General features: G+C 40.0%; 3 protein-coding genes across 4 annotated transcripts in view; 1 reads left to right on the top strand and 2 right to left on the bottom strand.

Annotated features, from left to right (window-relative positions):
* The window catches only part of LOC122661613 (NADPH--cytochrome P450 reductase-like), a 28,310-nt gene extending 21,859 nt beyond the window's left edge, over positions 1 to 6,451 (bottom strand). The window contains exons 1-7 of the mRNA XM_043857067.1: positions 6,324 to 6,451; positions 5,956 to 6,292; positions 5,312 to 5,371; positions 5,150 to 5,226; positions 5,007 to 5,064; positions 4,811 to 4,894; positions 4,699 to 4,735 (exon numbers count right to left, since the gene is read on the bottom strand). Of these exons, the coding sequence (XP_043713002.1) occupies positions 4,699 to 4,735; positions 4,811 to 4,894; positions 5,007 to 5,064; positions 5,150 to 5,226; positions 5,312 to 5,371; positions 5,956 to 6,252 (613 nt within the window). The 5' untranslated portion in view covers positions 6,253 to 6,292; positions 6,324 to 6,451. The remainder of the gene's footprint in view (positions 1 to 4,698; positions 4,736 to 4,810; positions 4,895 to 5,006; positions 5,065 to 5,149; positions 5,227 to 5,311; positions 5,372 to 5,955; positions 6,293 to 6,323) is intronic.
* Positions 6,452 to 6,986: 535 nt separating this feature from the next.
* Positions 6,987 to 10,080, top strand: LOC122661989 (fructose-1,6-bisphosphatase, chloroplastic). Its single transcript, XM_043857524.1, has 3 exons — positions 6,987 to 7,421; positions 8,302 to 8,698; positions 9,536 to 10,080. The coding sequence occupies exons 1-3, from the start codon at positions 7,017 to 7,019 to the stop codon at positions 9,934 to 9,936; spliced, it is 1,203 nt and encodes a 400-aa protein (XP_043713459.1). The 5' UTR covers positions 6,987 to 7,016; the 3' UTR covers positions 9,937 to 10,080.
* Positions 10,081 to 11,391: 1,311 nt separating this feature from the next.
* LOC122662338 (putative U-box domain-containing protein 50) lies at positions 11,392 to 19,579 on the bottom strand. 2 transcript variants are annotated; one of them, XM_043857941.1, is made up of 9 exons: positions 19,489 to 19,579; positions 19,287 to 19,452; positions 19,046 to 19,158; positions 18,803 to 18,930; positions 18,213 to 18,690; positions 15,755 to 15,895; positions 14,926 to 15,489; positions 12,954 to 13,664; positions 11,392 to 11,632 (listed from the first exon to the last, which is right to left on the bottom strand). In XM_043857941.1, exons 1-9 carry the CDS (start codon positions 19,510 to 19,512, stop codon positions 11,438 to 11,440), a joined length of 2,520 nt encoding a protein of 839 aa, XP_043713876.1. In that variant the 5' UTR covers positions 19,513 to 19,579; the 3' UTR covers positions 11,392 to 11,437. The 2 variants fall into 2 exon arrangements, with proteins under 2 accessions (XP_043713876.1, XP_043713877.1); XM_043857942.1 differs by having other exon boundaries at positions 19,287 to 19,528.
* Between the last annotated feature and the right edge of the window lie 1,878 nt (positions 19,580 to 21,457).

Raw genomic sequence — 21,457 nt, 5'->3', positions numbered from 1 at the left:
TATTTTACCGGAAAATTAATTACAAAATGGAAAACATAAAGGTATGGTGCATATGCAGCAAAAATACCAGGTCTATTATGATGTATGGTCAGGTAGGATGCATCTACAAAAATCTAAACTCTAACACTATAGTTGACTTGCACAGATTTGCTTTGCGAAATCAACTAGAAACCTACATATAAGCCATCTCCACCATCACCGCTCAATGATTTCTTCTTGTGCTTAATAGAATTAAATGGGCTAATGCTTCTAACCAATCATATCCATCAATACTTCATCATCATTCTTTCCCCCAATGGTCGATCATAAAGCATGTAGGATCGCTCTTTATAATGAACTTAGGAGACGATGCAGAGGTGATTATGAAACGTACATAAGAAAAAGAGACAGAACAGAAGCATGGGAGAATGGCAATACAGTCAAAGAATCATCGGGTTGTGTTATTTTTTTATTTTTTTATTTTAGCCTTATTTATCTAAAAATATTGAATTTAAATTATAGATGCATTCATATTATAAGTTGTCAGAAAAGCTATGGAAATTTATATATGTAATAGGATCAAGTGTTTAATACAAGGTAGGTTTTATTTAGTTTCTATTGCTATTCTCTGGACCAGACAGTTAATTGTTATTATGAGGAGTTACAACTTAGGTTTCTATTTTTGTAAGTCAGCTTTTATTAATAATATAGAGGGGCTGTTACAGCTCCCACAATTTGGACGTTTGAAAACTTGGCTTTGCCATTGAGTGTTGTGAGAGGCAGTCCATGGTGTGAGACCATTGGTAAGAGACCAAGGTCTGTGGGAGACGGATCAAATCCTTCCTTCTGCTCTCGTCTGTCCATCCAGATTCATCAGAGCTATGAAGATTGGAGGGTGTTTTGTACCCTGTGGCATCTTTTGGATCTGGAGACTTGGCAGAAACTTCAAGTTGATGTAATACTTCATCCAACCAGCCATCTCAGGCCATATTTTGGTATGCACTTCCCTTCATAGTGTCTCCACTAGATATTGATTTCAGCCCCATCCATTGGCTGAATAGTACTGTGTCTGCAAAGTTTCCAATTTTGAGATTGAGTTTCTATTATTGAACAAGTGTCTTTACTTGCAATCCAACCTTCATCTGAGGCTGATTTTCTGAAGTAACTAAGAGGACATTACCCCCTTCATTCGATAGTAATTTCAACCCATCCCAGAACTCCAGAAGTCAACTGGCTACTGCTGTTTGACGTTCATTAGTTGCTATTCTGGGGCTGTGCTGTAACTGCAATTCTGGTCATTGGTTTACTATGAATTTAATACATGTTGCTGCTACTGTTGAGTGGCAGTTCTGTTTGGGAGTGAGTGGCCGTGTTGATGTGAAGTTATTGCTAGGTTGCTGAATCTGTAACCTAGTTACTAATTTGCTTTCTTACGATATTTTTCCATCTGGCCGTCGGATTGAGGTCAAATTTTGGGATATTGAAGACCATAAGGAGATATAATAATACTGTTAATTTGGGGCTGATCAGGCTTTTAATTTGGGGTTAATCTGGGTGCTTGAGCTGCTGGTCTGTGAGCCCTCCGATTCCGTAATGGGATTCTGATTTCTGTGATAGTGTCAGAAAGAATCCCATCATGGTCGATACCTATCAATACGCTCGATACATCTCTTATAAACTACAAAACACGACCCGTGACTGCAAAAACACTTGCCAATAGCTCGTGTAATACATTTTAGTCAATTTTTTTTTTTGGCAAAGTTAACTCGATTCCTTGCTTCTACTGACTAAAGCGACTCTAGTAGTGTTGATTTCATCATCATTTGTTGATTAAACAGATTGCAATCAAGGGTCTAAACCAAATTTGCGCAAGAACATTTGTCTATCAGAACTTTAAATTTTTTGCTCAAATATCGATTTTTAGTGTTGATTTTGCAATGGATCACTATATCAGTGAAAAATAACCTAAACGCTTGCATTAAATTAGGTTTTTTTGGGCAATGATGCATGTATTTAAATCCTAAATATTTCCCAAACTGAAAATGACATATTTTTTGTATTAATCATGGTATAAAATCTCGCGAAATATCGGCGATATATCGCGATATTTGAATCTCGCATGACGAGATACGAAACAATGTCGAATAAAAGTACATAACTGCGATATATCGAGATATTTGACGATATATCGCGAATATCACGATATATCGCGAGATATTGAAAGTGACAATAGTGTCACATTCAAAATCCTTATAAATTTCATATTTCGCAGCTCTTGGTCGATATTTCGACCGAGAGCTGCTGAAAATGAAATTTTCTCTCTTCTTCCTCCCTTCCAAGCCTCATTGAAGCTCCTTGTCGCCGGGAAGGCGTCGGAGGGTCATCTAAGCTCATCATCCAAGCCTATTTTCATTATTTAAGGTAAATTATATTTCTCTAAAACTATTTTTTTAAAAAACTTTGTACAAATGTTGTTGGATGTTGATGATATTAATATATGTTAGACAGGAGGCCGATCTGACCTCACGGTGTCGAAATTTTTCCCATATGTATTAAAGTCCTTGCCCAAACATGTTCCGCATCCGGTTGTGAGAGGAACTGAGTACCTTTGCACTCATCCACTCCAAGAGGCGCAGTTGGGGTCTCAACGTTTATCGACATGGTGTATGTGCACTACAACTTGAGGCTGAAACTGCAACACATACGCATGGGACATGAGGGACGGAGGGCACCATTGATCTAGTGACATCTTTCAAGTTGACTCGAGGATGATGACCCTATTGTGGATTGGGTGAGGGATAGAGGTGAGCGTGTTTGGATGAGGAGGGAGGTAGGCCCGACCCCATGATAGCTTCCGAGATTGGTGCGATGTGGACGAGTATATGGTGCGACGAGGGTCGGGATACATGCAAGGAAGCCTCACCCATACCATTCCAGCCCATTGGTGGCAATGTTGCTGATGATGAAGACTGTCTAAGTCCTCAAATGATGATGATGGTGATGATGGTGATGCGGTGGTGGTGATGGTGATCTTGGTGGTGGTGATGTTGGTGGTGGTGATCTTGGTGAAGAATATGACGGCATGCGAGAGCGTTATGTGGTAGGCCAGGAGGCCCGTGATTCGGCACTGTAGACCCACTCCGATTCACCGGAGAGACACAGTTTGATCATGCCACACAAGATACGGACCACGGAGCACGTGCCCCGCACCCCCACCCTCGAGAGGCCCCCTACATACATACAACAGAAGCGTAGGGGTTACAAACACAATTGCAACCTGATCACATGGACATTGATAACCTATCTAGCTCTGTTGGTGGTTTGAGTATGGGTGATAGGGAGGGAGGACCGGCGGACATTGGCGTGCCCCATCTTTTGACGCACATGCCACTCCATTGGCATCGGATTATGGTGCATCACAACCTACGGTGGATATGGATATGGATCATCATCATATGGGCGGTTTAGTGGGGTAGGGGACTATGACTACAGTCCCATCCGTGGACATCTTGGATCATCTTTTGTAGATAACATCTTTGCATACCCTAGCGGACCTAGCTACCAACCTCACCACCATACATGCGGCCAATGCCATCGCCTCTTCGCGGCGCCAACATCATATCACAAGGATCATCTTCTTCACGGATGGATCGATTGGTAACCCTAGTTTATATCCTAGGATAGGTTACCTACTGATCGTTGATGATTCCATTTACGTGACACTTGTGGATGACTACACTCGTTTCTTCTCCGATTCTATACCGTGGTCCACATATGTCATTCAAACAGAGAGCAATGGACGTCGACTCCCGAGGCATGAGTGGGATTGATCCAGGAGGCACAAGAACTACTATTAGCGATTTAGCACTTGTAATTTGTAACTTAAGTTGTGATTTCATTAATCTATGTGTATTTAACTATTTATACATTAAGGTCGGCGACCGTATGTCAATCAAGGGTGCAAGCCCAAAACACCAATTTGAATTCACATTTTTACAATTTTATGGTTTAAATGTGTTTATTAAGCTTAAATAAGGCTGTCCATGAAGTTTCGAGCCTAAATATGGCCAAATACCCCGAGATGGACCCCGAAATATTGCAGAAAAAATGCAATATTTCGGGAATATTCAGATATCTCGGATATTTCGGATATCTCGGTAGGCCCGAGATACCGATATATCGCGAGATATAGTACTATGGTATTAATAAGTGTAAGAAACCTCCTCCTTTTATACATAATCAATCGAATGCAATTGTCTCCTCGTACGTTGTTCTCCTTTTTACACATAATATATTTTATATATTACTTATTTATAGTGTTTTATGCTTAAAACTATATTTTTCCTGAATGTCTGCATCCTAAGCATTTCCATATGCTTCTTGACCATTTCCATGCGTATCTTTACCGTATCTTGCGTCTCTCTGGTACGATACAACTCTTAATATCAACCTTCTACGATACTCGATACCGATACTTTAAACCTTGCATATAAATTTTCGGAAGCTACTAATACCTTCAACAAAGGAACAATGATACTTCAAGAAATACGAGAAATAACAACTTGGCAGATGGCAGCCTGATGTGCCCATCAGAATTAAATGGAAAAGCTTGTTTACTGTTACAACAATAATTGGAATTGTAATACTTGTCAGGTCTAACAGCATTAGCACCCACACTAGTACCAAAAATATCAAGAGTAAGATAATATGAATGCATACCTTGCTCGATCAGTTGCTCATCCAAAACTTTGCCAATCTGTTTTGAGAAAGGAAGTAGTTAAATAAGAACTAAAAGATGAAGCTAACTAACTTGAATTAATTAAAATTTTACTTTATTGAAATGTTCATATTGACGATTGCCCAAGCCAAAAACACCGAATGTGAGTTGCTGAAGCCAAATTCCCCTTTCTTCACCCTGAAGAGAAACACAAATCTTTATCCTCATCATCTCAAAACCTTCAATGAAATGGGAAACATAGCAATATGTGACCTAATCTGATAGTATCTAAACTATTCTTAAGAATCACCTCATTAATCCATTTATAGAATCTTGCAGCATTGTCAGTTGGCTCTCCATCACCATAACTGCATTTTGAGTCTCAAGTTAACTGAATGAGCATCATGCCTCCAACACTAAAAAAAATCCACCTAAATTTTAAGGCTAACTTACGTGGCAATCATGAAAAAAGTCAGTGTCTCTTTTTTCAGTTTCTCCTCATATTGATCATCATCAGCCGCATAATCATCCTAAAAGGGATGTATACAGTAAAGCATCGCAATCGAACAAAACCTGACTCAAGCAAAACAATAAAATGGTTTCTTCATAACATACCAGGTCTACAACTTTGACAACTGCTTTTTCATATCTAGCCTTGACTTCCTCTGCCAATGCCTGTCACCAATGGATCTCAAAAGTAAGCATCTTGATATAAAAGATTCATGAATATGTGTAGTTCCTCATATTGGAATCCTAATAGAAGCATTTATTCATAGATTCATTTGAGATGGGGGGAAATCATAGAGAACTAGTCATAGATAAAACAACTCTTCTAAGTTTCACATTCGCATTTAAAGTGCAATTGATGGATCTAAACTAGAGAACAGACACCGGAAACATAGTCAAGAAGACCTCACAAGGTCCCACGTTTATTCAAACAAAAAACTGAGCATTGCATTATACGTTTATCATTTCAATTCAATGCGAGTAAGGAAGATACTTTTCAACAAAAAAGGGAAATAATTCTCTCTTTCACAATAACAGACTTTTGATAAGTATGAGATATGTAAAACTTGGATTAATGGATTAGTGTATCTTGTGCAAAATCAGTTGCAGTAAAGGCGTAAACTAAATCACCATGCAGAGAAAATATTTCAATCGCACAGGACGAATTCAATTCAAGCGATAACTTTCGCCCAACAACTAACAAAAGGAACAAAGAAAAAGAAAAATTTCTGAAGAAGAAAGTCAGAATCTACCTTAGCGAATCCCTCGGCAGTACCAGTTTGAGTACCAAAGAAGATCGTAACCTTAGTCTTCCCTGCTTCAGCTTCGACTTCGTCCTCTTCGTGAAGGGATAACGAATTGGGAGCTACGAAGGGTTTGGGAGGTTTATCACGAGAAGGAAATCTCTTCAGGAAAAAGTAAACGAGTCCAACGAGCACTGCAAGAGAAGTCGACAGAATGATGATAATGGAATCAGAATTCTGTCCAGATCCAATTGAAATTCCCAGAATTGATTCCAGAGAACTGATCCATGTCAAGTTGGAACCCATTGAGGCTCAACGATGGTACTCGAGAGAGAAGCTTAACCGCAATTTAGAAAGAAGAAAATGAAATTAGAGAACGACGGTTGCTTCCCTCCGAGATCAAAACTGGAGAACCCTAAAAAGACAAGGACATGCAAGATGCGAGAGGATGATTCGCGACAATGGCGACTGTTATTTCTTCCCCACTTCTCTGACGGACTGACCGAAGAGAAGGCTTTGACTTCTCCGGTTATTGGCCTTGGGTTGGACCCCACATGCAACTATTCGTTGTTAAAATGACCTCTATACCCTTCAAAGAACTTTGATGGAAACTACATTCTAAAGGGTAGTTAAGATATTTCAAATAAAAGACAGAAGGGAGTAATTTCATTTTCGTGGGTTGAAGCACCAGACCAGGCTGTCCTATTTCTGATCATCCGATCAGACAACTTATTTCCAAAATACATTTAATTAATGGAAAAACAGAGATTTAAATAAATGACAGGTGGCAAATGCATACGATTACACATCACCATCGCATCTCCGGGTTTGGCTTCACAGGTTACAAGTTCACAAGAACTGATAAAACCTTCCAGAGTTCTATCCCTCTAGGACCAATCGTCTTCTCACCCAGACACCATCACAGCTGAAAACTCTAGATCGTAGAGAAAGAATTCTTTCAATCTCTCCTGAAAAACTTTCCCGATTCGTTAAAAATGGTCGTGACCATCAGCTTCTCTCCGACCATAATTCTCGCTATCGTCCTTCGCTGATTCAGGGGGAGTTGGAGGATGATGCAACCATCCACGCTGTTCTTGAACACAAACCTGAATTTCCCGCCAAAATTTTTTAGATTCGCGCCATCTAAGCCAGCTTCTCTTGGAAACTCTATCTGTCGTTGTCCGATGACTAGTTTCGGCGGTTTTATAGTGAAATCTGAGATGGGTGGTGGTTCTTCGATTGGTGGAGATGGTTTTCGGACTTTGTTAGATTGTGTGGGAGGGGAAAACGTAGGAGACGATCTGGTGGTGCTGTTCGCTCATTTACAGTACGCTTGCAAGAGAATTGCAGCGGTTGTGGCGTCTCCCTTCAATTCGGAGCTCGGGAAGCGTGTGGGACTAACCGATGGAAGTACTGCCCTAGCTGCATCTGTTGGTGCTGGTAGAGACACTCCAAAGCCACTGGATATTGTTTCGGTACTCCTACTTCCCACTCTTCGATTGAATTTTTGGAGGTATACACGTTGGGGTTTTTTTTTTCCCGGTGAAAGGTATACACGTTGTTTAATGAGTACCCAATGTCTAATTTGCAGTTTTGATTTGATTAAGTTGGATCCTAAACTGCTTTTCACGCAATTCTTTTTGCGCTTTACATTTTGGCTTCCTCTTTTTTGGGCGGAGAGAGTCCAAAAGCGTCAATATATTTCAGATAAAGGGGAACCCAACCCAAACAAAAAGTAAGAAAAGAAAAGACTACTGTAGAATGTAGATATGAATGACCAACATTCTGCATTCTTGAGGAGTGTTCTATTATTTCATTTATTGAAGAACTATGAAGACCAGAAAAATTAAGAGCAAAAAAATTGCATATCGATTGGTGGCTCTTTTAATATGGAAAACTTCATATGATTCCGAATCCCCTCCCCAAACACAGGCACACACAAGCACAAGGAATTATAAAGATACAGCCTTGCAATCCGGTTGTGAAGTCACTCTTTTGTTCAGCAATCAGTGCCTATGGACATTTAGATTTTATCCCCACCTAGATTTATAATTTTGTCATCCCAAAATCAGCTGTGTTCACAGTTATGTGGGTTGCAGTGGTCCCAAATTTCCCATTTGATGTTATTGCAATCAGTTTTTCATTCAATTTAGTCAATAAAACCAGGTATTTTTTGAAAAGATGGAAGTTTTTTGTCTTACCCTCATATATAAATGTCATGGCATTTGTTTCTGGTTCAATTCCAACAGGAGGCACTCTTAAATTGAAAGCAAGATTTCATTAGCAGAAGAAGAGAAGAGGGGGGGGGGGGGGTAAAGAAAAATAAACTAATGAGCAAAAATATTTCCTATGTAGAACGAAATTATCTTGTCTTCTCTCAAAAGTTCTGGTAAAGTGGCTGTCATGGCTTCAGAAGAAGATGATGCTCCGGTTTGGATAGCTGATAATGGCCCATTTGTAGTGGTCACTGATCCTCTTGATGGTTCTCGGAACATTGATGCTTCCATTCCAACTGGAACAATATTTGGCATTTATAACCGTCTTCTGGAGTTGGATCATCTGCCTACGGAGGAGAAGGCCCAGCTTAACTCGCTCCAGAGTGGAGCAAGGCTTGTAGCTGCAGGTTATGTTCTCTACTCATCTGCCACCATATTCTGTGTAAGCTTTGGTTCAGGAACACATGCATTTACTCTGGATTGGTCAACTGGAGACTTTGTTCTTACACACCCAAGCATAAAAATTCCTCCCCGAGGTAAAGCTTTTAGCCTCTTTGACAGAACATTGATGATAGTGTCTATTGAAATGATAAATTAGTTAATAACCATCACGCCATACATCATTTCTTGTACAACTCTGCATCTTTCTCCCGTTTCCCTGTTTATGTCTTACCATGGCTCTGTTTGGTTGCAAGGAAAATTGAAGGGAAGGGAACTGAAAATTTTCAAACCTAAAAACAATTTTTGTAATCATATCATATTTGTTAATAATACTTTGTACATTTAATTTCTTATGTCACTTTTCAAATCCATGGGATTTGGATGCAAAGTAAAGTAAAATTTATTAGCCAAATTCTTACCCCCCAAAAAAATAATTATTAGCCAAATACAGAATGATTTGGAGTTAGTAATATAATCACGTGAGGTAAGGATTACAAAAGTTTCTTTTTCAGATTTGAAAACATCATTTCCCTTTGCAACCAGATGGAGCCTAAAGGAAGGCACATAAATTATAACGTATCAATTGGTTATCAGTATGGTGTATCCTTTGGATCGTACTGGTTGGTAGTTCCAACTACTATGCATTGGTTTTTTGTATCACTTTTCTCAGGCTTTGTGTTATATCAAGTGAAAACATGTTGTTGTTGTTGTTGTTCTCAACCTTACACTCCATCCTGACCAGGGAAGGGTTATGTTCATTTGCAGTGGTTTGAAATTATCAAAACCTGTGTTGAACCCCTCATTATGTACTGAATCTGCATTCCGTAAGACTGGGATCTTGGAATTTCTATCAAGGGGTTACCTTTTGATATTCCACCTTCATTAGACGACTACTAACACTTTTTCTCAACTGGATATCCATTTTTTGTCAGGGCAAATCTATTCTGTAAATGATGCCCGGTATTTTGATTGGCCTCAAGGTTTAAGGCAGTACATTGACACAGTTAGACAGGGAAAAGGGAAGTACCCAAAGAAGTACTCAGCCCGTTATATCTGTTCTCTGGTTGCTGATCTCCATCGCACTCTGATGTATGGAGGGATAGCAATGAATCCAAGAGACCATCTTCGTTTAGTTTATGAAGCAAACCCTCTTAGTTTCATTGTGGAACAAGCTGGAGGTAGAGGATCTGATGGTAAAAGTAGGATTCTTTCACTCCAACCAGTTGAGCTGCATCAGAGACTTCCATTATTTCTGGGGAGTTTGGAGGACATAGAAGAGTTAGAAAGCTATGGAGATGTCCAACAGAAGATAAACCCTGGGTATGAAGTTTGATGCAGTACTTATCTACTGATTATTGAAATAGATAAATAAACCTTGAACATTTTACTGTTCAATACTGCCATTATCTGTTGTAGAATCAAGATGTTGCAAATTTTAATGTATTTTCTTATCTTGAGTCTCATCAATGAATTATTTTTACCTTGTTCTAAAATAAACTAAATTCTGTTTCTATAAACTCTTGAAATGCTAGTATATGGAGAATATTGTGTAGAACCCCAAATTAGTGTGGAATTTTGAAAATTTCTAACAAATTTTCATCAGAACATTGTGGATAGAGCCAAGAATAGGGCTGTCACTATTATTCATCCTCTGTCCATACTGTTAGATGTTGGATGCAGGCATTGTTCCAAATACCATTCTATTCAGGGCTGTATCTACTAGTGTGAGGAAGATTTTGTTGAGGAAGTTAGTAATCAAGCATTGCTAAGTTGTATGTGATTCGGCAAAGCAGTGCTTGAGATGCATCTAACCTATGTACCAGAACTAAGTTGGCCCTATTAGTAATAACCAATTGCTGTGTTCATTTTCGCATTCTAATAACCAGAATTATTAGATAAGCTGGGTTTAGGCAATAAGCATGGGGCCCATTTATGATTTTATCCTTATTTAGCCCTGCTAAACTTAAGTAAAGCCGAAATGTTAAGGGGACCACCTAGAAAGAAAAAAAAGAGCGTAGTCTCCTGCCACTGCGGTGTCTGGGAGGATCATAATGTGCGCAGCCTTACCCCTAAACGGTCCCGAAAAAATATAGGATTATTTTGTAATCAACTGCAACCAAAAGAAATCCACGAGCTGCTTTAAAGTTGCCTTTGAATCCAAAATAAGGCTTTCAAGCAGGGTTTTAAAAGAAGGAATTATTATCTGAATTGGGTCCAGTCGATTCCACTCTGGATCGACTAGAATCTGTAAGAAATCAACAGAATTGGCCATATTACCTCTGAACAGACTGAACCCCAGAAACCCAGTGTGGATCGGCTGCTTCAGAACGATAGGAATCAAGATCGGGCTCGACTGGTGATTGGATTCCAATTTTTTTAAAAGTGGTTTCAAGGGACAGTCCAAGTGAAGGGTGTCAAAGTTCAACCAAACTGATCAGATATATTGAAATTGATCGGTTTAGCGCATATCAAACTGAATGAAATTGTTATTTTGAGGAGAAGAAAAAAAACCGAAACCAAAAGCCTAAAAAATCATAATTTTCTCATTGATTTCTTTATGTATACATGTAAAACTGAAACCGAACCAGATCAAACGCAATAGTAACCCGATAACAAATGATAACAGAAAAATCGATAATAATAAAAAAAAAAGAAAACCCAAAACTGAACAAACGAGATCTTTTATTGTGAAGTTCTCTTTCATTTTTCCAACATAATTACAAATAAAGGAGTACAATCAAGGATAAAATGAAGGAAGAAGGTAAGGTGAGGAAACAAATAAAGTAATACATGATTAAGGCAAAAATAAAAGAAAAAAACAGAGGATGAAAATTTTAAGGAGCAATGGGTCTATTGTTAAGCCACTCTTGTATAAGTGAACGGAGGGTCTGGTTAGGGGTGAGGAACTTGTGTTCAAGCCTTAAGTTGGTCATAGGCGACGTCTCATGCCCTGACCCTAACCATTCTTCTATGGCTCTTAACTCATATGAAAACCCATCCGCTGCCACATGTGGGTTTTTCATCACCTCCTGCACCCAGAGAGACACATTATATTAACAGCCATTCATGATTATCAAAAATAGGAAAGAAAAAAATGGTGAATTCTGTGAATGCTTCCTGGTCAGACCACCTACAGAGTCTTATCTGATCGGGCCATATTATCTACCACATGACATATTTGATCGAATCCAAATTTTGTAGACAAATCCCGAGATCTTTCACTCACATATCAAGTTTCAGTCCAATTGAAATCGATTAAGTGGCAAAACAAAGTTTCTAAAAATCTAAGACTGTCAAGAAGGTGTACACCAAAGCATAGAGTACATAGAGGGTTCATGCCAATAGCAAGGCAGATACATGAATGAACATGACTCTAAAATAATTTCTCATTGCCCTGTCCATCCAATGGTGAGAATGAGCAAAACTATTCTAGGTTTGCCACTAGGTGGATCATCAAGACAAGGAGTCCGGATCCTCTCCAATGACATTTAACCACCAGAGTCGATCTCTCACCATCCATGGGGTGTGGGGAGAGGATCTGAATTCCAAGACGAGCTTGTCTAACTCTATATAGGACGATGTAAAGGATATTTTCCCAAGAACCCTCTCTCTTTGAGCAAACAATATTGGGAGCGCACCACTGAGGGGGAGACAAAACGGTTTCATAAATTAAAGGTTAAAAGGTCATTTCATGTGAAGAGAGAGATAGAGAGGAAATGTCAATGTACCCTCCACTATCGGCTCAGAGAACCTTTTCCCCTTTCCCACATAGTAGATTGGGCTAAACTAGATTTTTTATCTAAAATTGAATCCGGATCCTCTACTTCCGCTTGTCCGGTACTTCTGTGCACCCTACACACAGCAAGGCGCTAAAGACCGCCTTACCCCCGCTCGGGCAGGGGTAAGGCGATCTTTTCACCACCTTGTTGTGTCTGGGGCACACACGGCAATACCGGACAAGCAAAAGTAGAGTATCTCGATTCTCTAAACTTGACCTGGCTTCCCTTTCTAATGCCTAAGCAACTTGATCCCTCGATATAATCCCTTATTTGCGACCATAGATGTAATAGGTAGGGTCACTGGGTACAGCCGTACAGCCTAAGTATAGGCTTTGATCAAAAAAGAGAGATAGAGATCTGGATCTTCTACTTCCGAGCTGCCTCTACTTCTGTGTGCCCCATACACAAGGAGGAAAAGACCGTCTTACCCCTCGGGCAAGGGGCATGGGCAAGGATAAGGCGGTCTTTTCGCTGACTTGCTATGTCTGAGGTGCACACTGCATAGCAGTACGGGCAGCTCGGCAGTAGAGGGATTCGACCCGAGAGAGAGAGAGACAGAGAGCAAACTCACCTGCAAAATAGGGCAGAGGAAAATGTAAGGCACATCACTTTGGTTTTGGTCTTCTTCTCTGTGGCCACTTCCTTCCTTCTCCATAAGCTCTGCTGCCTTTCTCCTTACCTCTTCAACTTCTTCCATCACTGTAGTTGTCGTCAACTCCATGTTTCCATTTATATCCACACACCTCAAGGCTATCCTTGTAAATTCCATCGCCAAATCCATCGGCCAATCTCCAGCCATCGCATCCAAAATTCCATGTAAGGCATCACCTTCCATGGCCATTATTACTTCCTCCACAATCTCATCATCTCCTTCTCTACCAGTTAAAAGTTGCAGCATCACAACACCAAAATCACATATTTCTGATCGTAGTTCTGATTCGTCTAAGCATTCAGATAATTGGGATACGGTGATTATGGCTACTAAGTTGCGATCGAGAAGAACGTTGAAGAGGTTCACTTCCCCATGCAAGATGGGCCTGGGCTCGAACGAGTGTAAAAAGCCTAAGCCCATACATACCTCAGCTGCGATTCGAATGCGTGCGTGCCAATAAAGAGACTTATTATTGTTCCACTGATAACAATTAGGGTTTCTCTGAGTTGAGAAGAGGAAGTTGTACAGGCAACCATTGCGCATGTATTGAGAAATGATGCATCTCAGCTCCGGGCATGCACCGATGATTTTAAGCAGATGTGGGTGCTGTATCTGGCTTAGAAGCTCCATCTGCATAAGTGAACCCAATTAAGATCATTTATAATAATAGACTTCAACAAGTTCGGCTCACGCTCACGTACGTGTACGTGAATGTACAAGAATGGCTCAAAGCCGTTCAGATGGAATCCACCCCATGCGGATCCCACAGGGTGGATTCCATCTGAACAGCTCAGAGCAGTTCTCGTTTGTTCACGTACGTGAACGTGAACCTGGCTCAACTTCAACTATCTGGAAAAATCTTCTTGTAATCAAAGTTAGTATATTTTTTCGCCCGCTTAGTATAACAAACTTTTTTTCTCCAATGAACGCAAAATCCTGGCATTTTAAGTGCGTACTCGAAATAAAGAAATTATAAAAATAAGACAAGGGACAATCAAAATAAGGGTTCAACTTTTTAATTCAATATTTTGGTTACAAACAAGATGCATCATTAACTATAATATCTATCCTTAAACAAGAATAGAGAGTTAAACTATGTTAATTATTGCAGTGACGATTAATATTCATCATTACTTGCCACGTGGCAAAACATGTGGGTCTATAATTATGGTGTTGAGGTTTCACTCAAAAGGCAGAAGTAGTAGTCTCACATTAGATGTGAATAGCCCGATGTGGAGATGGGTACGTACATACCATTTTCTTAATGGCTAGCTCTTGAGGATGAGTCCTACTTAGGGGTGCAAGTTTGGCCCTGTCGGCCCGAATCAGCCCTAGCTCGCCCTAATCCCGAATAGGGCCTGGGCTGAGATATTTGGCCCTGAGGGTGGGTCAGGGCTAGAAATTTTTGGCCCCGAGTCAAGGTCGGGTTGGATTAGGGTTGAGGCCTCGGACTAAGCTTGGTCGGGCCCGATCCGACCCTGATTTAAGTTATACTATAAAATATATATTGATATAATATATTATACATTATAAACTTTAAATGCCACCCACCTTTTTTTATATAATATATTACATATGAAGACAATAAGTGATATAATAATTTTTATTATAGTTTTATTTTATGTAAAATTGATAATGTCTCCCCGGCCCATTCCAGCTCATGCATTTCTTTCCCCTTCCCCATGATCAGGGCCAATAGGGTCAGCCCAGCCTGACCCTGAGGGCGGGTCAGGGTTGAATTTTTCTAGCCCTGAGTCAGGGTCGGGTTGGGCCTAGGCCCAGCTAAGAGGACTTAGGGTTGGGCTAGGGTTCTACAAAGCCTGGTCCAACATGGCCCTACCCAAGTTTCTAACAAGTGCTATCAAAGCTAAGGTTTGGGGAAGGATTATACCTTGGCTCGGAATTCTTCCACTGACAAAGAAGTGAGCGAAGCGTGTAGTTCGAGGGCAACTGCCATATGGTTGAGCCTTCCTCTGTAAGAACTCGTCTGATCAGATATCTTTTTCAACCTCATATGCTCTGAGAAATTAGCGGTGACCAATCTAATCTCGTCTGCCGTAAATTCCCTATAACTGTAATTGAGCTGATCTGGTTCAGACAATGATGATGAGCTCCTGTTGGCCGCAGTTATAGCTTCCCTTTTCTTACAGAATTCGATTCTCCGACGAAGCAATTCTCTTTGGCGACGCAACTCGTCCATCTCCCGTAATATCTCTATCTTTGTTGCCATTGCATTCTCCAATTGGGCTTCCACTTGTGATTTTGCCAAAGATGAAGAGTGGAGTTTCGCCGCCAGCTCCGATTGGAGTTCGAGTAGGGAACGAAGCCTGTTCTTGCTCTCCTCTATGTCGCTTGACACTTCGTAGATGTTTTCTCTGGCTGCTTCCAGCTTGTTCTTCAGTTCAACTTGATTCTTGTCGACCTCTACATTAATGCGAGCTTCGAGTTCAACACCCTAAAACAACAACAAAACAACTTAAAAAGGCTATGTTTGTTTGGCAAGAAAAGAAAAGAAAAGAAAGAATTTTTTTTTACAAAAATAGATATTTTATGGTAAGTAGTTTTCTGTCTGGAGTGTAGTCTACACCAGCACTCCCATGTGTCTATCTCTCTCCTCTTCAAAACAAGAGAGCATAGATGTCTTTTCATATGAAGAAGAAAAGAGATGTTGGCGTAGGCCACACTCCCAGATAGAGTTCTTTTTCTCATATTTAAATTACCCTTCGATTGCATAAACTAATTATATGTTGAGCTCCTTGTTGTCGCTCGACGTATTCCTTAGCTTCTTTTCTTTTCTCCTCTATGATCTTTTGAGCTTCTTGTATCTTAGCCTTCAAAATTTCGATTCTGCACGAAGCATCCTGAGATTGCACCAACAAATAATCAGTATCAATTGCTCAGCCCTGATTTTGGTGATTTTTGTTCTAATTATTTGATGATTAAATTGCAATATTGAGTCTTTACAAGAGAAATGCATAAGGGTATTAGATTGAGAAAGGAAAGGATTCTCTAAGAAAGTGGAATATGAAAGGCACACTAATGAGGAGCAACAAAACGATTTTGTATGTAGGGAGCAAAGAGGTCATTTCATATAAAAAAACGAGAGAGAGTTTAGCCTACCCACCTTGGGCTTCTCAGAGTTGTTGGTGGTTGGCGCCTACCCTGTCACTGCTGGTAGGCCCTGGGTTTGTAGTCTCGATTTTGAGAATGATCTTTATCCCCTCTGGTTCCCAGCACGACCCATTTCCTCAGTTCCTCTAACTAGGGGGGGCTGAAATGACCACCACCCCTCTATTAGAGTAACTAGGGAACTGGGCCGGATAGGAAACTAGAGGAGATAATTTTCGTTTTGAGAAACCTCCCCCCCCCTCCCCCCACCCCTAACAAATGCAGTGTTTGGTTGCAACTGTGCCCTTCCCCTGGCCCCACTGGGTACCCAATCCCCCTCTAGACCACTACTGTGGTGGGTCCACCTTGGCAGCCTTGAGCCTCTCAAATTTTAGAAGACAGTGGCCCAAGTGAGCTGGCTCTAATGGTAAGAGCCAACCCTAACCAAATTTGGAACATAATAACTTAACCATTAAATGTAGAGGAAAGAAAGGGCCAAGGTCAAATTTCCCCATTGCCATTCATCTGCTGAGGTTTTTCCCAACCCTATTTGATTCAACCATTATGAGACTGATGCAACCATACAACTAGATTTTACAAAGTGACAAAAACTAATTACTTGAGTAGAAATGTAACAATAATTGTGTGTTTTACTTTTAGTCAACAACTTGCTAAATATGATAAACAAAATTTTCTTCACTATTCAAATTAGATACTTGTAGTAGAAAAGTTCCAAAAAGGCACAATGCATATATTTAATCTTAAAACCATTATCTAAGTTATAGTTATTTATCTTAGACGTTTTTCACCGCCAATGTGGAAGGAATCTCTCACACCACACTAATCATGAAGCGGGAATGGTTTCATCAAGGGGCTCAACCGCTCACATAATCAAGGAAGAGACAGAGAGAGAGAGAGAGAGAATGAGAGAGTGGCAGTATAAAGCCCACATGATTTAGGATGTGAGAGACCGTAGAGAAAAAGATCCCACACTGGCGGTGCATGATATTTTTTCTTTATTAATCTATCATAAAATCAATTGTTTAATTACTTCTTAAACTTAACCGTCATTATTTCTACATCAATCAAGAGAGCATTAGGGATATAATTTGATTATGATGGTTCTCAAAAGCAATTCTAGTCATAACTGTATTTGGCATAATTTTGATACTTTAGAATGATTCTTTGACTTTACTCTTGCCGCAAATTTTATTATTATACAAACTTTAAAGTTTTAAGAACTATATATTACTCAGATAAGGATCAGTTGAATGAGTCAAAGAAGAGCTTTTCTATCCCCAACACCCTTTTGAGATAGAGAGACAAAAAAAAAAAACTTTGATTTAATGTGTCTCCTATATGGTATTGGCTCTCTTTGTAAAAATCCTTTTAGAATATTATACTTATGAAGACTAGGGTTTCAAAAATCGGGTTCAAAGATCGGCTTGGCTGGTCCGGCTCGGCTGATCCTCTTCTGAAAACTAGGGTTAGGGTATATTTGGACCGATTCAATCCTATTCCTCATTGATCCTAACCTAATACTGTTATGGATCAGCTTTAACGGGTCGAATCAGAAAATTACACCCCAAGACTCTAATACCATTTTTTTTACCATTTTGCCCTTCCTAACTTTTGTACCGTCAATCTAATATCGGGTTGGTATCATACAGCCAATCCAATCCAATCCCGATCAGGGTTTTAGGAATCAGTATCGAATATGGGATCATTCTTGGTCTTAGTCAATACTAATCCCCGTATCATTCTGGATTAGACAGATGTACCCTTAATTTTTATTTAAAAAATGAAATTTTTTTTACATTTTACCCTTGATTCGCAACTAAGGAACAAGCAATGACCTTAGACAACCAAGAAAGTTCTTCTGTAAAAAAGAAAGTCTTGAATACTAGCTGATCGTAGACCAAAGAAACAACGACTCAACCATCTCTAAAACCTTGATTCGGATAAGGGCAAAAAGGAGGCGTTCATTTGAGACCACTTATTCTATATCAAACCAAAGATTCAAACTGAAACCAAGAATAGAATCAGAAGTCATGGTTACTAGAATCTTACCGTGATATGATCATGACTAATGTGTTCCACATTGGCTAACTCTGTGAGACCATACCGCGTGCCACTGTACTCTTCTTCTTCGTCTTCTTCTTCTTCTTGTTCCTCAACCATTTTCGAAGATGACAACCACTGTAAATAGCTTTCAACTTGTGGGGCACCATAATCTTCCCACCAATCACGTGAACCAACAGGTTCTGTGTCGATCACTTCTCGCGCAGGTGATAACCCACGCGGATAAACTCTTCCCTGAGTTTCATGCTTTGCTGTGTTATCTATGAACATCTTACCCAACCAACCAATCATACTTCCTTTCTCTTTCATCTTAGAAACCATTGTTCCCCTCTCGTTTTCCATGTACCCTTCAACGTTTTCTTCTCTGAGAAACACCGATTTTCCTCCACATATTATGTAAACCTCACAAAAACTGGGTTTGTTTCTGTGAATGTAAAACGATGCACTAATGGCGGTTTTGGTTTTCCTGTAGAATGAATTAAAAGAGAGTAGTTGCAGGTTATTTATATAAGAAATCACTACCAACACTGCAATTTTTGTGATTACTTACGACTTCAATAATTCACATTGTTCATTACCACGATGACGATTTGACGACTGTGATACCCATAACCAGTTTGGTCACCTGATGATTTGAGATGAATTCAACAATTTCCTTGTGAATTGGTTCCTCTGATTTCTTAATTTTTAGAACTTCCGTTTTCACCTAAACAAGAAAAAATCAAATTTTGTTTAATTACCTGTTCCGAAAGCTTTCTTAGGCATTTTGTCTAACACCAATATAAGACTGAAATTCGACATTTGAAAGCTTTATTTGTTACCTTGCCGCAGGAAGCCTTGAACTTGGACAACAATTTGTCAATCTTATCCTGTTCTAACATCCTAATAATCTCCAGCTTCTCTTCGCTTACAGAACTTGCAGGAAGCTTTCCAACTGTAAGAAGTATATGAAATTAAACAAAAAACCCATTTCAGTTTCTTTCCCCAAATTAAGAAAGTTAAGAAATTTAAACTAAAAATCTTACCAGGTGATGAAGAATTGAGAGATACATAAAAACTTACATGGGGTGTTAACGAAATCTCTGCAAGTGTTGTCGACATGAACAATGACAAAGCTGATTGTTTGTCCAGACCATTTTCTAAGTGCCCACTCCAATGTTCCCAAACCTTCGTTTAAATCGTTACCGACAGCGATATAGATCTTTTCCATTTGATTATCCATGGTTTTCTCCGCTGACTTAAAACTAGAACCGTTGTTGGTTTAACTATTAGAAACAGAATGATTCATGCCAGAAAACTACCAAAAACCATGACTGAGAAATCCACCAAGAACCGAAGAGGAATTAACGCATGAACAGGGCCAATCTCATAGTTTCATAGCGTGTTCATAGGAGTGGATTAAGTGAGAGAGAGGGTGAGAAGGATGGGAGAAGTTATCACAAGCCCAGGAAGCTTTTCAAACATTTCTTGGAAAACTGGAAAAGATCAAAGATTGATCTTCTTTCTTTATAGTTTTCTAAGGATTTTCAGAAGGCAAGGCAGGCACATGTACGGGCTTTAGCGAGCACAGATGAGTAGAAGATGGATCCTCTTATTATTATTATTTTTTTTTGGGGCGGAGGTGTTGCCGTGTTGCGGAGGTTGGGATGTAATTTAATTTAAAGAGATGAGAAAGGGTTGGGCTCAGAGAATTTGCACACGACACCATGGCGATTGGCTAGTTCGACTTGGTGACGCGGATAACGGTTTATTAACATGGGCCCACGTGATTAAAAAAATAAATAAGGGTGGATGGTAGCGGAACGCGCGTTCTGTGAGCTTGTTCATGCGAACAGTAGATCTGACATTAAACTAATCAAAACCATCCATTGCATTTTCACGCAGTCACCGGCTGGTACGGTTATCCAATAAACAGGAAAAAATGTAGAGGCGGTTAGGGTTTTGGCTGCAACTCATCCTGTTTGGGTGTCGATGCTCGATGAAGATGCAGAGGGGAGGCAGGGAGGGAATGTAAAAGCTGGGACGAGAGAAAGAGAGAGAGAGAGACAATCCAGATCCTCTTCGCCAGCTGCCGCCGGGACCGTGCGCAGCCAGACACGATGAGGCGTGCAGACCGTTTGCCCCGCCCAAACGCCTTACCCGAGTGGGGGTAAGGTGGTCATTGCAGGCCAAACGCCTTACCTGAGTGGGGGTAAGGTGGTCATTGCATGCCTCACTGTGTCTGGGTTGCACAGTCTTGCCGGGCAGCTCAGCAGTAGAGGATCACAATCCAGAGAGAGGGTGCAGGGTCAAGCGTGAACGTAGGGGTGGGGCAGGTGGTAGATCAATTCAGGGGAAATAAATTGAAGGAGAAATATTTCTTGATTATTTGTTATTTTTTATTTTTGAAAAAAATCCATAAAATTTTCTTTATGTCCATTATTGCTCTCGCAATAACACCAGGGGTGTCATATTCAATGTATTTCCAATAATAACGAATCAAAGACTGCTCACCTGAAAAGTCATCATGCATTTTTTTTTATTTTGACACAAAAATCCCGCAGAGGGGGAGACGGTTTATTCTTCCTCAACGGGGGAAAAAAATTTGGTTACAATAGACGCGAGAGACTTAGGATATGAGTTCTCTCACCAACCAAACTCAAGAAAACAAACAGCCCATTTAGCAATATTATGGGGCACAAAAATTACACTTTCTTGGAATAAAGAAAAACTCACATCTGTGGAAGCCTTGTTGAAGATGCCTAATATCTTGGACAACATACGAGATCGACAAATTTGGTAGTCGATCAAAATGAACAATATCCTCAATTAATACCTGGCAATATGAGAACAATGCGACCTTGTGATAGCCCTTTGACTTAGCCAATACAAGACCAAGTCTCAAGGCAAGGGCCTCACCCACCAAAGCAAGAGCTGGGGCCAAATGATTTGAAGCTACCCAACAGATTTTTTTAGCTTCATTGACAGCAATGCACCTTAATCCCATTGCTTTTGGATTACTTGATAATCCCGCATCAGTGAAGATAAAGATACAATGGGAAGGATGGATGAAAGAAGGCTCAACCAACTTGTGATGTCTGGAGGCACAATATTCTGGTGATGTTGGATTTCCATGAAATAGAGAGAAAGGTAAGAAATCCAAGTCTTTAGATCAGGGACAACTCCACGAAACACAAAGGAATTCCTTGATTTCCAAATTTCCCAACATGTAAGCGCATGAAGTAGGAAACTTG

This window comes from Telopea speciosissima, chromosome 5 (assembly GCF_018873765.1).
Source record: "Telopea speciosissima isolate NSW1024214 ecotype Mountain lineage chromosome 5, Tspe_v1, whole genome shotgun sequence".
Classification (NCBI taxonomy): Eukaryota; Viridiplantae; Streptophyta; class Magnoliopsida; order Proteales; family Proteaceae; genus Telopea; species Telopea speciosissima.
Note: the sequence above shows the minus strand (reverse complement) of the source record. Positions and strands in the feature narration are given on the sequence as shown.

Excerpts from the sequence above, each read along its gene's own strand:
- LOC122662338 (XM_043857941.1), bottom strand. The coding sequence starts at position 19,512 with ATGAATCATTCTGTTTCTAATAGT. Across the intron at positions 19,159-19,286 it reads AGATTTCGTTAACACCCCAT|TTGGAAAGCTTCCTGCAAGT; the intron begins GTAAGTTTTTAT and ends TACTTCTTACAG. Across the intron at positions 11,633-12,953 it reads TCCTCTGCCCTATTTTGCAG|GAGGTGATGAAAAACCCACA; the intron begins GTGAGTTTGCTC and ends CTCTGGGTGCAG.
- LOC122661989 (XM_043857524.1), top strand. The coding sequence starts at position 7,017 with ATGATGCAACCATCCACGCTGTTCTTGAACACAAACCTGAATTTCCCG. Across the intron at positions 7,422-8,301 it reads AGCCACTGGATATTGTTTCG|AACGAAATTATCTTGTCTTC; the intron begins GTACTCCTACTT and ends TTTCCTATGTAG. Across the intron at positions 8,699-9,535 it reads CATAAAAATTCCTCCCCGAG|GGCAAATCTATTCTGTAAAT; the intron begins GTAAAGCTTTTA and ends ATTTTTTGTCAG.